This window comes from Podarcis melisellensis, assembly GCF_964234715.1.
Source record: "Podarcis melisellensis genome assembly, contig: HAP1_SCAFFOLD_345, whole genome shotgun sequence".
In the NCBI taxonomy this organism is placed as follows: domain Eukaryota; kingdom Metazoa; phylum Chordata; class Lepidosauria; order Squamata; family Lacertidae; genus Podarcis; species Podarcis melisellensis.
In genome coordinates this window covers 33611-46644 of record NW_028112864.1, presented here as the reverse complement: position 1 = coordinate 46644, position 13034 = coordinate 33611, and the positions used below count along the sequence as shown (strand labels likewise).

At 47.2% G+C, this 13034-nt stretch overlaps 1 protein-coding gene across 4 annotated transcripts; it reads left to right on the top strand.

Annotated features, from left to right (window-relative positions):
• Window positions 1–14: 14 nt before the first annotated feature.
• On the top strand, window positions 15–11364 carry LOC309362457 (heterogeneous nuclear ribonucleoproteins C1/C2). Of its 4 annotated transcripts, none has more exons than XM_081931810.1 (8): window positions 22–337; window positions 4194–4468; window positions 6643–6718; window positions 7246–7293; window positions 8677–8837; window positions 9934–10035; window positions 10733–10890; window positions 10987–11364. In XM_081931810.1, the coding sequence occupies exons 2-8, from the start codon at window positions 4228–4230 to the stop codon at window positions 11068–11070; spliced, it is 870 nt and encodes a 289-aa protein (XP_081787936.1). In that variant the 5' UTR covers window positions 22–337; window positions 4194–4227; the 3' UTR covers window positions 11071–11364. The 4 variants fall into 4 exon arrangements, with proteins under 4 accessions (XP_081787933.1, XP_081787936.1, XP_081787935.1 ...); XM_081931809.1 differs by having other exon boundaries at window positions 6643–6757; XM_081931807.1 differs by having other exon boundaries at window positions 15–337; window positions 6643–6757; window positions 10733–11364.
• The last annotated feature ends 1670 nt before the right edge of the window (window positions 11365–13034 follow it).

Below are 13034 nucleotides of genomic sequence, written 5' to 3'. Positions count from 1 at the left end.
CCAATTTCTCTCCAGAACTTGTTTGAACATCTCAGGAAGTTCCTACACTTTTTTATTTTTATTTTTTTTTAATTTTTAATATTTCATTTCTGTGCAATTTTTCAACTGTTGCTGCAATGTGTCTGTGGTGCTGATCGCTCGCTAGCAGTGACAGCCTTCCCTTGGTCAGATCCTGCCCCCCCCCTTCCTGTCTCGTACCCTCCAGTTCCCATCTTGATCTTTTCCTCCACACCGTCCCTCCCTTACAAACACCGTCATGGACGCCCAGTCTGGATTGGCAGTGGCAGTTACCTGCGGAGCCTTGCATGGAGCAGACACAAACCCATCTTGGCTGATGGTAAGGGGCTGAGTTGGCTTACTTCCAGGCTTCAGCAGCCATCCCTCTTAAAGGCCTTGCTGAAAAAGAGTACACACCTGCACTACAAGCAAAACTCTGTTAGCAGATGTGAGTGGACCTGTTCAGGTCTTCATTGCCTACTGGACATGCAGCCACTTTAAGGGTTAGAAGTGGGGGAGAGGGGTTGTCTGGTTTTGGGGAGCAGAACTAAGTTCAGCAACCAAGCTCAGTATATCTTGTTGCGCTGGGCTTTCTGGCTAGGGGGTGAACTGGCCAGTTTTGTGTGGTGGACTCTCTTTTTTTCATTTTTAAAAAGTGGCAACAAAACTACATTCCCAGAGTATAATTCTGTGTTAAACTTTGCAGTGCATGCGCACATTCTTGGAATCTTTTGCCCGTTACTTGACCCTAATTAACAGATTGGAACAATCTCTTTTAACAGTTGAGTTATATATAAAAATACTAGAGTATTTCACAGTGCCCAAGTTACCTTGATGCATTGCAGAGATTAAATAAGTCTCTGCCAGCAGACCTACGATTGACAGGAGAAAGGCAACAGGGGCGGGAATGAAACAAGCAAGTTCAGGCAATAGCTTTGTGAACATCTTTAAGGGTAGTGATGGTGGCTGATCTTTATGCCTTGGGTACAGCACAGTCCTGGTAGTGACAAACAGAAGGTGCCAGCTAAAGTCATGGGACCTCTCTTCAGAACTAAGTTTTGTGGTCATAATATGGCTTGCTGAGGCATAGTAACTCATGGACAGATGTGTAATCGGCAGCCAGCACATTTTGGTTTGGTTTGTGAGTCAAACCCATTCATTGCTACCACCATGGCTTGCTCCCCATTGCTTTCCCCCGAGAGCTGTAGAATGTGCAGAGAGCTTGTGGACCGGGCTTTTGAAGAAAGCAGCACCCCTCTGCATCTTCCAAAAAACCTGTGGAAGGAAACCTAGCATTCCTTGCCTCCTCCTTAGCTTGCTGCAGTTTGCCAGAGCCTAACTTGCAAGAGAGAGAGAACATTTGTTTTTTTCTCCCAGTTGGGTTTTTGCCGAAGGCATCAGCAGAGAGGGACTCCTGGCATTTTCTGCAAAATTGCAGCTTGATGTATGAGAACCATCTATGGGAATGGATGGAAGTGACCCTTTTATCTGTGCAGGAAAGGGAATAAAGGAGGGCTAATACCCTCCCCATCCCATGATAGATGATAGATAGATAGATAGATATTTTAAAGAGACAACCGAAAAACACAGTTGATGCTTTCTGTGGAAACGCCTGGGAGCAAAACCACTTTTCTTCTGATTCGGGGGGGGGGGGAGATGTCCCTGCGCCCCCCCCCCCGGGTGAGTTCAGCTTCTGAAAGAAAGTGTCAGCACCTCCTTGCTGCCTGCATCATGAATTGAACCGGACAGAAAAGAGATTGCCTCTTCATTCCTCCAGAAAAGAGAAAGATTGTGTCATTTCTTCCTTTATCCCTCTCCCCTGTTTTTGGCAGGAGGGAGTCATGGGCTGCAAAAGCCCAACTTGCACGAGAAAGAGAGTGTGCTGTTTTTGTTGTTACTTATTGCATTTATTTGTTGCTTTCTACAATAATGTCTCAGAGTGACTTAAGGTGATAAAAGCATACAGTATACAAAATACAAAATTCACCAGAAAAATAAAAGACTACACCTTGTTTCTTCCTCTGAAGCATTGGGCAGGGTGGTGGTGGTGGTGAAGAGGGGTACTTCCCTGCAAACAGGACTTTTGATGGAAGTGCAGGGGTGGTCATCAGTTGGGGGTGAAGCACTCACGTACAGTGAGGAGGCAAGTGGATTTATCAAACCCTGCAGAGCTTAAAGCTGGGTCTCCTTGGAGCCTTGCAGAGAGGGCCTTCTGACCACCCTTGACATTTGGCCATTAGAATTGCTTTTGGTTAGAGGATGATTAACGAAACACTCATCCCACCTTGAGGTCGCACAGAAAGGTGATAGCACCATAAATCTAATTTCTGTCCCTGTGTTTTGCTGCATGTTGTCAGTCCCATATGCACCACCTGCTCTTAATCCTGTTTCGCTGGCCTTTGGCTGCAGTGTATTCTGTGACCACACACACACATTTACCTTGTTTTTGATCACAAAAATCATGTGCTAGTCCTCTGCCCATCTCAAACAAAACTGCCAGCTGGAACTGAAAGTGTTGAATCTTTTGAAAGGTCTTGGGATTTTTCCCACGACTCTACTCATTATCCAGAGGTTGCTCTCCATTCTCATCTTGTTCTTGCAATAGTCCTGTGAAGCAAGTATAGGCAGAGAGCGTTCATGAGCCTCTGGGAGTTTCATTGCTGGACAAAGAATCTGAACATAGACCTCCAGCAGCGAAACTTAACAAATCAGTCCCCCACTCTGTTCACTTGATGGCTTAGGTCTGGGTTGTCGAGTATCGCATGCAACAGAACTAAATGTGCCAAGGTGAGAGCAGGAAAATAAAAGGCTGTACCCTGTTGGATTTTTGTAAATAGCTTGGGGGGGGGGAGAGAGGAGAGAACGTGTTGTGTGCATGCATGCGAGAGAGAGAGAGAGAGAGAGAATGCAGTGAGCAGCGTTGAATGTTCCTCCACGCTGAAACTTCTTTCCCAGGCTACTTTCAGATGTATTACAAGACCACTCTGAGTTTGTACATAGACGAAGTTCCAACACTGATTTTAGTTTCCACTGGTCGCTTTAAAAATATATTCTAAGTATAACTATGTTAACTAGGTGTGTGCAAGAGACTTGTGTAGATGAGCAGACTCCATGTTGTTGCTCCATGTAAGTGGTTGAAATGAGGCTGGGACTCGAACCAGAATCTCATTTCCATGTTTATCAATGAATCTAAAGATCACAGCAAGGTCCTGGTGCTTTTGTCATAAGCATCTATAAATGGAGGCCCAAAGTTAGATAGCATTCCACTCACTGCTTTTGAATGAAGTTTTGTTGAGAAAACTGTGTGAGAGTTGTCTCACTACTAGAAACTGGGGACAGCTTTTTGTATCGGTTTCATCTGAACTGGAGATGGGTTTTCTGTAGTTGTGTTCCTTAGAAAGCTGGTTAAAAGCAAAATTGAGGGCTGGGAGTAAAATTGATTCTACCCACAATATGCTTGTCCTTCAAACAAGGGTCCAGAGCAGGGGTCAGCAAACTTTTTCAGCAGGGGGCCAGTCCACTGTCCCTCAGACCTTGTGGGGGACTGGACTATATTTTGAAGGAGGGAAATAAACAAATTCCTATGCCCCACAAATAACCCAGTGATGCATTTTAAATAAAAGCACACATTCTACTCCTTTAAAATCATGCCGATTCCCAGACCCTCCACAGGCCAGATTTAGAAGGCGATTGGGCCGGATCTGGCCCCCAGGCCTTAGTTTACCCCATTGTCTAGCGGTTGAGTTTCTCCTGAGACCAGGCTGACATGACAGATACCCACCCATCTTGGAATACCACTGCTAGTTTTAGACACAATATCATGCACAGCCAGTGCTTGAGGTGGGCACAGGTGTCTCTTGTGGGAGAATGTGGGTGGTTCTGTGGCAGGCTGGTGGCAAAGCCACCTCACTTCCTTTAGTGCCTTACGAAAAATGGTCTTTGCCTAGTGGCAATCATTTTTTAAAAAAAGGAAAATGCAGTTGCTTAGCAATACTGCTACGCCTTACTGCTTGCAGGATGGATCTGAGATTTTCCAGCATGCCTCAGGGATCATAGCTTCTCTTTCAAAGGGGGAAGCGCTTCCTGCCAGGCTGAGTGTGTGTGTATTCTGTTGGCTGTGTGTGTGCGTGCATGTGTCAAGACGCTGAAATCCCACGTGACTTCTTTCCCTTCTCTGACAAATCTTCCTCCTCCAGCACCAAGCCTGTGTTTCTGCTGCATACTTGAGTCATGGCCAGCAACGTCACCAACAAGACAGACCCACGCTCCCTGAACTCCCGCGTGTTCATCGGCAATCTCAACACGCTAGTGGTCAAGAAGTCGGACGTGGAGGCCATCTTCTCCAAGTACGGCAAGATCGTGGGCTGCTCTGTGCACAAGGGCTTTGCCTTCGTGCAGTACGTGAACGAGCGCAACGCTCGCGCTGCCGTGGCAGGAGAAGATGGCAGGATGATCGCAGGCCAGGTCCTAGGTGAGCGCCTTGTGGCGGTTTTTAGCTTACCCCTTTTCTTAGGCCTGGATGAAATCACTGACCAGTTCCTTTTCTGAGCGCCTCTCTTGCTTCCTTATTGCCTCATTTCACACTCAGACATAACACACCACTCTCTGCTAGCAGAGGCAGTCTAGATGTCAAAGTGGAGGTGGCAAGTCTCTAAAGAGGAGAGCAAGGAAGTCAGAATTTACAGCTAGATATTGAGCTGTGCGGAAGTGCAGAGTGTTGCCCATGTTTATTTTACTGTATTTTTATTCCACCTTTCAAGGTACAGTTTCTTCTAAGGCAGCTTACAAGTAACATCAAAACATGGTAAACACACAGAGCAACATCAGAAAGGTGGGGTACAAGCCTGTCTTTCCTAATTTTCTATTGACGCCTTTTGAAGCCTTAATCAAGTACCATGGTACCTCAGGTTACATATGCTTCAGGTTACAGACTCCGCTAACCCAGAAATAGTGCTTTAGGTTAAGAACTGCTTCAGGATAAGAACAGAAATCAGGCTCCGGCGGTGCAGCGGCAGCAGGAGACCCCATTAGCTAAAGTGTGCTTCAGGTTAAGAACAGTTTCAGGTTAAGAATGGACCTCCGGAATGAATTAAGTACTTAACCCGAGGCACCACTGTATACCCAAATTCTAATGATCCATTCCGCAGGATGGAGCAGGAGCAGGTTCCTGATTTCTATTTCTTCATCTGCCTTTCTTTCCCGAGATCCTTCCAGGGCTGTTGGTCATTTTGGGTTGGTGAGGGAAGAGAAAGGCAGCTTGGAGCCTTGATTGGCTTTTATGAAAATAATGAATGTTGATCACCAGTGTAGAGCTAGCCTTTAGGTCAGGTTTTTCATTTCTTCCTCTGTATGTGTGGTGTTTGTGTATGTTTATGACATTCTTCCTGCTCCTCACAGAATTCAGGGGTGTGAAGCTAGGAGAGTGGATGTCCTTGGGCACGTCAGTGGGGATTTGAACGAGGGTCCAGAATGTCACAACCCAGCTACCCTTGTCTCCTCTTTTGATGAGACTAGCTTATACGTATTTGGCAATGCTAGGATTGGTGCAGAGAGCCTGGCACCAATCCTCTCTTGATCCACTCTACCCCACTCCTCTCCAAAAAGCCTGAGCGGGAACAGCCAAAGCATTTTTATTGCATTGCTCCTTCAATGCAGTTCACCGGTTTGCCTAAGTATAGGGAAAGGAGACACAACTTGCGCGGCCGGCATGCTTGTAATATTGCAATTGGCTCCTTGTTTCATTAGGCAAGACTCAAGACAAGAGTGTTTATGCAGCCCTGTTTGAAAGCCACAATTCCAAATTCCTCCAATCGAAAAGCCACATCCCTGATCTTCAGAGAAACCAGCAGCTTAGTCTTCTCTCCCCTACTGACCATAACCCTGTAAATAACAGTGCAAGTAGCTTAGTAGTCCATTCAAGCTGTTTAGTAGTCACATAATGGCATATTGGTGCGCTTCCATTTTAGACCAGCTTTCCTGCCTAGTCACCGGGACAAACTTTCACTCTGCACATGAGACTTCGGAGCAGCTATTTACAAGCTTGCTCAGCCGTGCTTGTCTTTCATTCCAGTGTTTTCTCTGCCAGACAACATTTTCCTGCTACCCCTCCCCCAGGTGGTGTGGGAAAAATTTGTTTGTTTGGTGTAGCCCGTCCATCCTGCAGTGAACCCTCTTACTTTGGAAGTGCTGCTTAATATATTAGTTCTGTCACTGCGTGGTATAGATTTACTGCAAGGGAAAGAGTTGCACTTTCCCACCCAGCAGTAAGAAGCTGAGTGTCTGTGTTTGCAACTGACAAGTGGCTGAAGATCCTGGCCGACATGAGATGTCTTATTCAGTATCATTTTTTTTGCCAAATACAATGGCTTTTTGTGTGTGTGTGTGTGTGTTCCTGCTTGAAGCAAATGGCTCATAGCTTGTCTTCTACCCTCCTGGCTCTCTTGCTACTGGGCATTATGTTGTCTGTACCTTTTAGCAGCATATCCTATGCCATCCCTTAGGGCAATGTGCCCCATCCCAGAACAGAGAGAGCTCGGCAACACATTAGTGCCCAGATGTATGGCAGGCCTCGACTTGTTTCCAAGAGTTGTGAGATGCTGGCTTTCAAAATTGGCATGTCTCTCTCTGTGTGTGTCTCTGTTCCAGATATTAACCTGGCTGCCGAGCCGAAGTTGAACCGGGGCAAAGCTGGGGTGAAGAGATCGGCCACAGAGATGTACGGGTCAGTAGCCGCACCACCTTCTCCGTCCCCTCTAGTCAGGTCGGGACCCTTATGTTTTTTTCCCTTTATTTTAATATTTCTGTTCTTTTTATTTCTCTGGCTTTGTGCCCTGCAGTGAGCAATGTCTCCATAGGTCTTAATTGTCTAGCTGGTTGCAAGGAAATGAAGCTGAGTGTGTAGAGGCGTGTGTATATGTATGTGTGCATGCGTGCAAACAACTCCATGTGAATGTGAGAGGCCATGTGGGAGAGTGTTTTTTTTTTATACCTGCGGGTGGCAATTTGTTATCTTGCTCAGGTGGCTTTGAAGTGTGGGTGACAGACAGAGGGATTGTTGGATAAACTCAGGGTTGCCTTTGCTCTTGCTCTGTGAATATCTGTGTTTAGCCTTGATATGCCAGACTGGGAATGGACTCCTGATAACAGGAAGCGAAAGAATCGCCTGTTCCTTTCAGCCTCCTGAGCAGGATTCCTTTCCTTGGTGGTCTCCCAGAGACCTGACCATGTTTCATGTGCTTTGTCTTTCAGGTCATCTTTTGACCTGGACTATGACTTCCAGCGTGACTACTACGACAGGTAGGTTTACCTGAATGCTGTTTGCTGCATTGTGCATGCTTCATTCCTTTTGGTAGAAGAGGAAGGCACCAGTACACTGTTCTGTTATGCCAGCATCAAATAGATCAGGCCTTTTAATTCCCTCCTTCCAAAACATTCCAGGTGTAGGTTCCTTTTTCTGGCATAGAGTATAACAACCTGAGAATGAATTTCCATTTTCACTCAAGGCATTTAGCCAGATCCTGGGTTCTTGTGGTGCTTGTCATATTTTTAAGAACCGTCTGCCGTTAAACGGTAAGGAAGACGAGGGGATGCGTAGTAGAAGTGTTTGAGGGAAAAGTGGAGGCATTTTTTTCTTTGGCCAAAAGGAGTCTGGGGAGGAAGAAAGGGTTTTTGCAAGGGGTTGTAGGTCAGTGGTAGAGTGCCAGGTTAGCAGCTAGAAGCTCCTCAAGTACCTCCCTGCTTCCCATGCGTAGGGCTGCAAAAGTCCCTTGTCAGCAGCCCTGAAGAGCCTCTCAGTGGAGGCTGGTTCATGGGTGCAAACGAAATACTGTCCCACCAACTTCCACTGGCCCCAACCCATCCTCTTTCAAACAAACCAGGGGTTGGCTCTTTCTGCTACCTCCTCCTCCATCTCTTTGTTGTCATTATAGAACTCAGAAGGGAGAAGGATGAATTGGTTGGCCATGCCTGTAGCTGGCTGTGGCTGCACCTGCCTTCTTCCTGCCAGTCCCCTTGGGCACCAGCCGCCATTGAAGCTGCTGCCAGTCATGGTGTCCCAATGCCAGGACTCTTGAGTTGGTGGAAAGCAGCTGCCAGATGGACGGGGTATAAATAATAAAATTATTCTATGCTGCAAGGAGCTGTCTTAACCTTCTTGCCCAGAAGATCTGCCTGATCTTCTTGGGTTGGTGTGGGGAGGGAGCTTTCCTGGGACACTTAACCATGCACAGCCTGGGAGCCACCAGTGAGCCATTGCCCCTTCCATACAGCTCCAGTTTGTCTCCAAATGCCAATAAGGGAGGAACCACAGCCATTGAGCTTGTGCATGAGCAAGAAGCAGATTGAATTTACACGAAGGAAGATGTCACTTAGCTGTATTTTGGGGAGTAGAGGGAGGCATGCAGAACAGAGGAGTCCTCATGCGACTTCACGGAACAGGATTCTGTGGATGAGGAAGGTCCCTTTGTGCTACAGGCCTTACAAGTGCTATGGAAGTAGAGCCTGCTCTCCTGAGCGAACTCTAAAGGGAGTGCTATTGGTTAGCTCCCGTGAACAAAACGATGAGTTTTGAGAAGCCCAGGGCAGAGGATGCACACATGCGGTGTAAAGCACGAAGAGGCCGTTTCAGTAGGGAATTGAGTGCTGGCTTCTGACGATGGCAGTTTTCTCTTGTGCCCCTAGGATGTACAGCTACCAAGCGCGGGTGCCGCCTCCGCCTCCCATTGCCCGGGCCGTGGTGCCCTCCAAACGCCAACGGGTTTCTGGCAACACCTCCCGCAGGGGCAAGAGCGGATTCAACTCGAAGAGCGGGCAGCGGGGGTCGTCTTCCAAGTCTGGAAAGTGTATGTGTTGAATTTTCTGGCTAGGCGCAGGTGATTTGAGTGGGGTGGGGGCCCTTTCTCTTGCACAAGGACTTAAACTGGGATTCAGAAAAGTCACACAAAGTGCCACTGAGTGGTCAAATGTTGCGGTAGCCTTACACAAAATCCTTGGGGATTGGCTAGAACTGTTCTCTTGGCAAGGCAGAAGTTCCATTCGGAACTGGGGTGTGCAGAAGGTAGATCAGGATCTACTGGGTATTGTGCAACAGATTCTGCTTCTCACTTGGTTAACAATGGCAGCAACTGAAATGATTCTTGCCCCTGAATTAGGCTACTGAATTTAAGAAAGATGGTGATTTCGTGTGTGAAAAGGCCATAAGCTCAATTCAGTCCTGGTGGTACAAAACTACCCAATTCCTAGGTTCAGATGCACCCTGCTCTTGTAATTCTAATTATGTTTTTGGGCTTGGATTTTGCTGGAAGACTTCTAATTAACAAAGTAGATCTGACATGTTTAAAGTCTTCCCTGATTTGAAACGGGCCCCTGCATGCTGTAGTGGGTGATGCTGAAGCTGGCAGTGGGCAAGGGTTACCCTCTTGCCCCCCCCCCTTTATCTCTCTTTGCCTAGCAAGCTGCTGGGAGAGGGTGAGGTCACTCTTGCCAGAGGCCTGTCCTGGTCACATGCTGTGAGCTTGGGCTGAAGGTCATGTGTATCCCTAGGGCTGCAGGTTTCCAATTCCTGGCATAAATTGCTGACTTGTCCATAAAGAGTGAGAAAGTTTCACTACCCTGGACTGTTCTCTATCCTAGTTTCAGAGGGGCATCTGAAAACTCCTGGCAACAGTTGCACCTTCCTTTGCTTTTCAGCACTATTTATTTCCCTATATCTTTTTTAATGGTGGGTTGAGAAGAAGGAACAGTGGGGAAACCTCCTTTCCCTGGGATAAATGCTTCGCTTAATCTCCAGATTTATATCTGTGTTAGCTGTCTTTCAGCATCTATTGTTGAGATGCTGAATATATTTGGAATAGGCATTGAGTGCCTATGTTCAAAAAAGCTAAGCCTTGGGTATCAGTGCTTCCGATAAACAGTGTGCTCATGTCCTTTTTATTTCAGTGAAAGGAGATGATCTGCAGACCATTAAGAAGGAGCTGACCCAGATTAAGCAGAAAGTGGATTCCCTGCTGGAAAGCCTGGAGAAGATAGAGAAAGATCAAAGTAAACAGTCAAATGAAAGGGTTGGGAGGCGGATGGGAGGCGGGGGGAAGACCCTGGAAGCCCTTCACGGGCTTGGGACTTTTGGGGGGCTGAAGGTTGTGGGAATTTGGCTTGAAGCATCTCTTCAGGCTTTATCCTTCCTCCCCAATAAAGAGAACTTGTTTGGGAGGGACACGGGCTGTCTGGGGATGCATATCTGACGTGTGTAATTGTGGTGGTTTTCTAGGTGGGCTTTTTGGTTTTGGGTTTCCAGGAGAGCAACCTTGTGATGCTCCTTCGCTGCTCTTCAATTTAACATCTGTCCATAGCTAGGAGGGCAGCGCTTTAGCCCCCTCCTCTTTATTGTCGGTAGGGAGAGCAGCCACCTTGCCAAAGCCCTTTGCATACAGCCATAGTTCTCCACAACAGCCTTGCAGATGAACCCATGGCAGCTGCTTGATCACAGATGTGTCGCGAGCTGCCGGCCCCTTCATGCCTTTGCATAGGTGGCCTGACTAGGAAGAACCAACCTCCTTCCGGCTTATAAAAGCTCTTCTGCCTCTGGGATGGTTCCGGCTCGCCAGAGGCGTGTGGTTGGCTTGACGAGTCTTGATGTAGGAAAATTCCACGTGGGGCGGCAGCCCTGAGAGCTTAGGAGAGCAGGCGAGCGGTTCCGATACCCTGCTGGACCCCTCCTCTCTATATCCTCCCTTCCTAGAACTGAAGAATGACAAGTCTGAGGAGGAGCAAAGCAGCAGCTCGGCCAAGAAAGAAGAGAGCAATGTCAAGATGGAGTCTGAGACTGGGGCGGATGACTCCGCTGAGGAAGGGGACCTGCTGGACAATGACGACAATGAAGACCGGGGAGACGACCAGGTACGAAGCTGGAGGCGGCAGAGAGCCAGGAGTGAGGAGCGCGGCTCTCCCTGTTTGCTAACTCGGCCCCTCTGCCTGTCCCCTTCTCTCTCTCAGCTGGAGTCCATCGAGGGGGATGACAAGGAGCCCGAAGAAGGCGAAGACGACAGAGACAGCGCCAATGGCGAAGACGACTCCTAAGCGCCCAGCACACCTCTCCTCTCTCCTCCTCAACCAACACCGACGTTCTTCTGATATTGAGCCTCTCACCAGCCCCTTGTCGGCTGCCTCCTCACTGCCCTCTTCCCTCCCTCCTTCCCAGAGCCCCGTGTGTTCATGGCGTGTCTTCTGTTGCATTTGTCCTTTCTTTCTCCTCCCCCCGGCCAGACCCCCGAAATCTCTCCTAGTAGTTCAGTTAAATCCCCTGTAATTCTCCTCTTTTAATTTTGATACCTCTTTATTGACTTAACAATTAAAAAGGACGTATTGTTTTTAGATGGCTTGCCTCTTGTTTATTTGTGGGGAGGGAGCACTTTCGGATGCGGGCTGTGCAAATGTGTGATGTTACAGTTCTTAGCTGCAACGGCTGACCTTCAGTACTCTGAGGCCAGATTCGAATCGTGTCCCCTTTTAAGAAGGTGTTACGTGTGTGTTAATACTGGTTTTGAACAGTCGCCAATAAATTTGCAGAGCTCTGCAGCTCACTTCAAGGTGGGTGATGGAAATGGGAAGACTATCATCTGGGCCCACACTAGGCTTCTTGTTAAGAAGGAAACAGTAATTGTGGACAATTTTGTGTCTTGTAAATTCACTGTTAGTCACTAATATTTTCTTGGTAATAGGGTATACTTTGACAGTGTGCGCTCGTAAAAGTAAGCGAATGCTGGTCTTGTAGAAAGCTCTTATTCAGTCAAGAAATTAACCCCCCCCCCAAAAAAAAAGAATGGTGGCAGCAAGGGTAACTGAAAGTTTTCTGAAGTGGCTTGAGCACATCTTTGTAAAACACGTGGAAGAGTAGCTTAACATTTCCATTTTATTATCCTCCCCTGAGAACCAGTGATGCTGCAGCTATTTTCCCTACACCTAGTAACAGTTCTGGGGGCAGGGGGTGTTAGGCAGGGAAGAGGTTAGAACAGGGGTCAGAAACTTTCAACAGGGGGCCGATCCACTGTCCCTCAGACCTTGTGAGGGGCCGGACTGTATTTTGGAAGGAGGAAAAAAATGAATTCCTATGCCCCACAAATAACCCAGAGATGCATTTTAAATAAAAGGACACATTCTACTCATGTAAAAACACGCTGATTCCCGGACAGTCTGTGGGCTGGATTTAGAAGGCGATTGGGCTGGATCTGGCCTCTGGGCCTTAGTTTGCCTACCCATGGGTTAGAATGTGTGAGAACCCTGCTTGAAAGTTAAGATGCAAACATGGTGGTTAGTAATGTTTTAAGAAAGCACTTGGCTGCCAGCGTTGCTGAGGCAATGACTTCTGTGTACCTAACTGCAATGTGTGTTGTGCATTTGGCATGGTCCGGCCTCCTCAATCTTCCTTGTATGCATGATGACATAAGTGAACATGCCAGGGTCTAAACACAGCCAAGGAAAAGTGATTTGTAGAGAAAGATATCCAACATGAATGTACAGAAAGCCACTCAATTAACACGAGTGTTTTGGGTGTTGCTGAACTCTGAGTTTGAAAGCAATGATATTGACACACCAGGATAGGGGAACGCCAAACATTTAAATCTATGCAGCTGCATAAAACAGATCCAGCTGTTCCTCTAAATGTTTACAATAAGTCAATATCAAACAGTAATTGATGCCCCCAACCCTGTTTGTGGTTCTGCATTTCTCTGTGAACCACCCTGAGATCTACGGGTACAGGGTGGTATACAAATTTAATAAAATAATAATAATAAAAGCTTTAATGGCCTGTAGCTTCTTTTTACAATTAGCCTTCATGTTTGGAGCATAAAAGCATAGCCACAAATAGCTGAAATATGAGAACTAAGTGAAGCACTTGCAATGGATAAAGTGAAAGATTTCGTGTGCCGTTTGTGTACTAACAAGTTGGTCCAGCTTTTTGCAGAAAAATGTCGGCTTCTAGTCAATTTGCCCCAAGTTAGGGTTGGGAATGTGGGGTGGTTTTTTTTCCAGCCAGAGGGCTG

What these genes read in the sequence shown, in the direction of transcription:
- LOC309362457 (XM_081931807.1), top strand. Translation starts at nt 4,228, where the DNA reads ATGGCCAGCAACGTCACCAACAAGACAGACCCACGCTCCCTGAACTCC. An exon ending in TCTCCGTCCCCTCTAGTCAG is followed by an intron (nt 6,758 to 7,245) that starts GTCGGGACCCTT and finishes TTTGTCTTTCAG; the next exon opens with GTCATCTTTTGACCTGGACT. An exon ending in GAAGATAGAGAAAGATCAAA is followed by an intron (nt 10,036 to 10,732) that starts GTAAACAGTCAA and finishes CTCCCTTCCTAG; the next exon opens with AACTGAAGAATGACAAGTCT.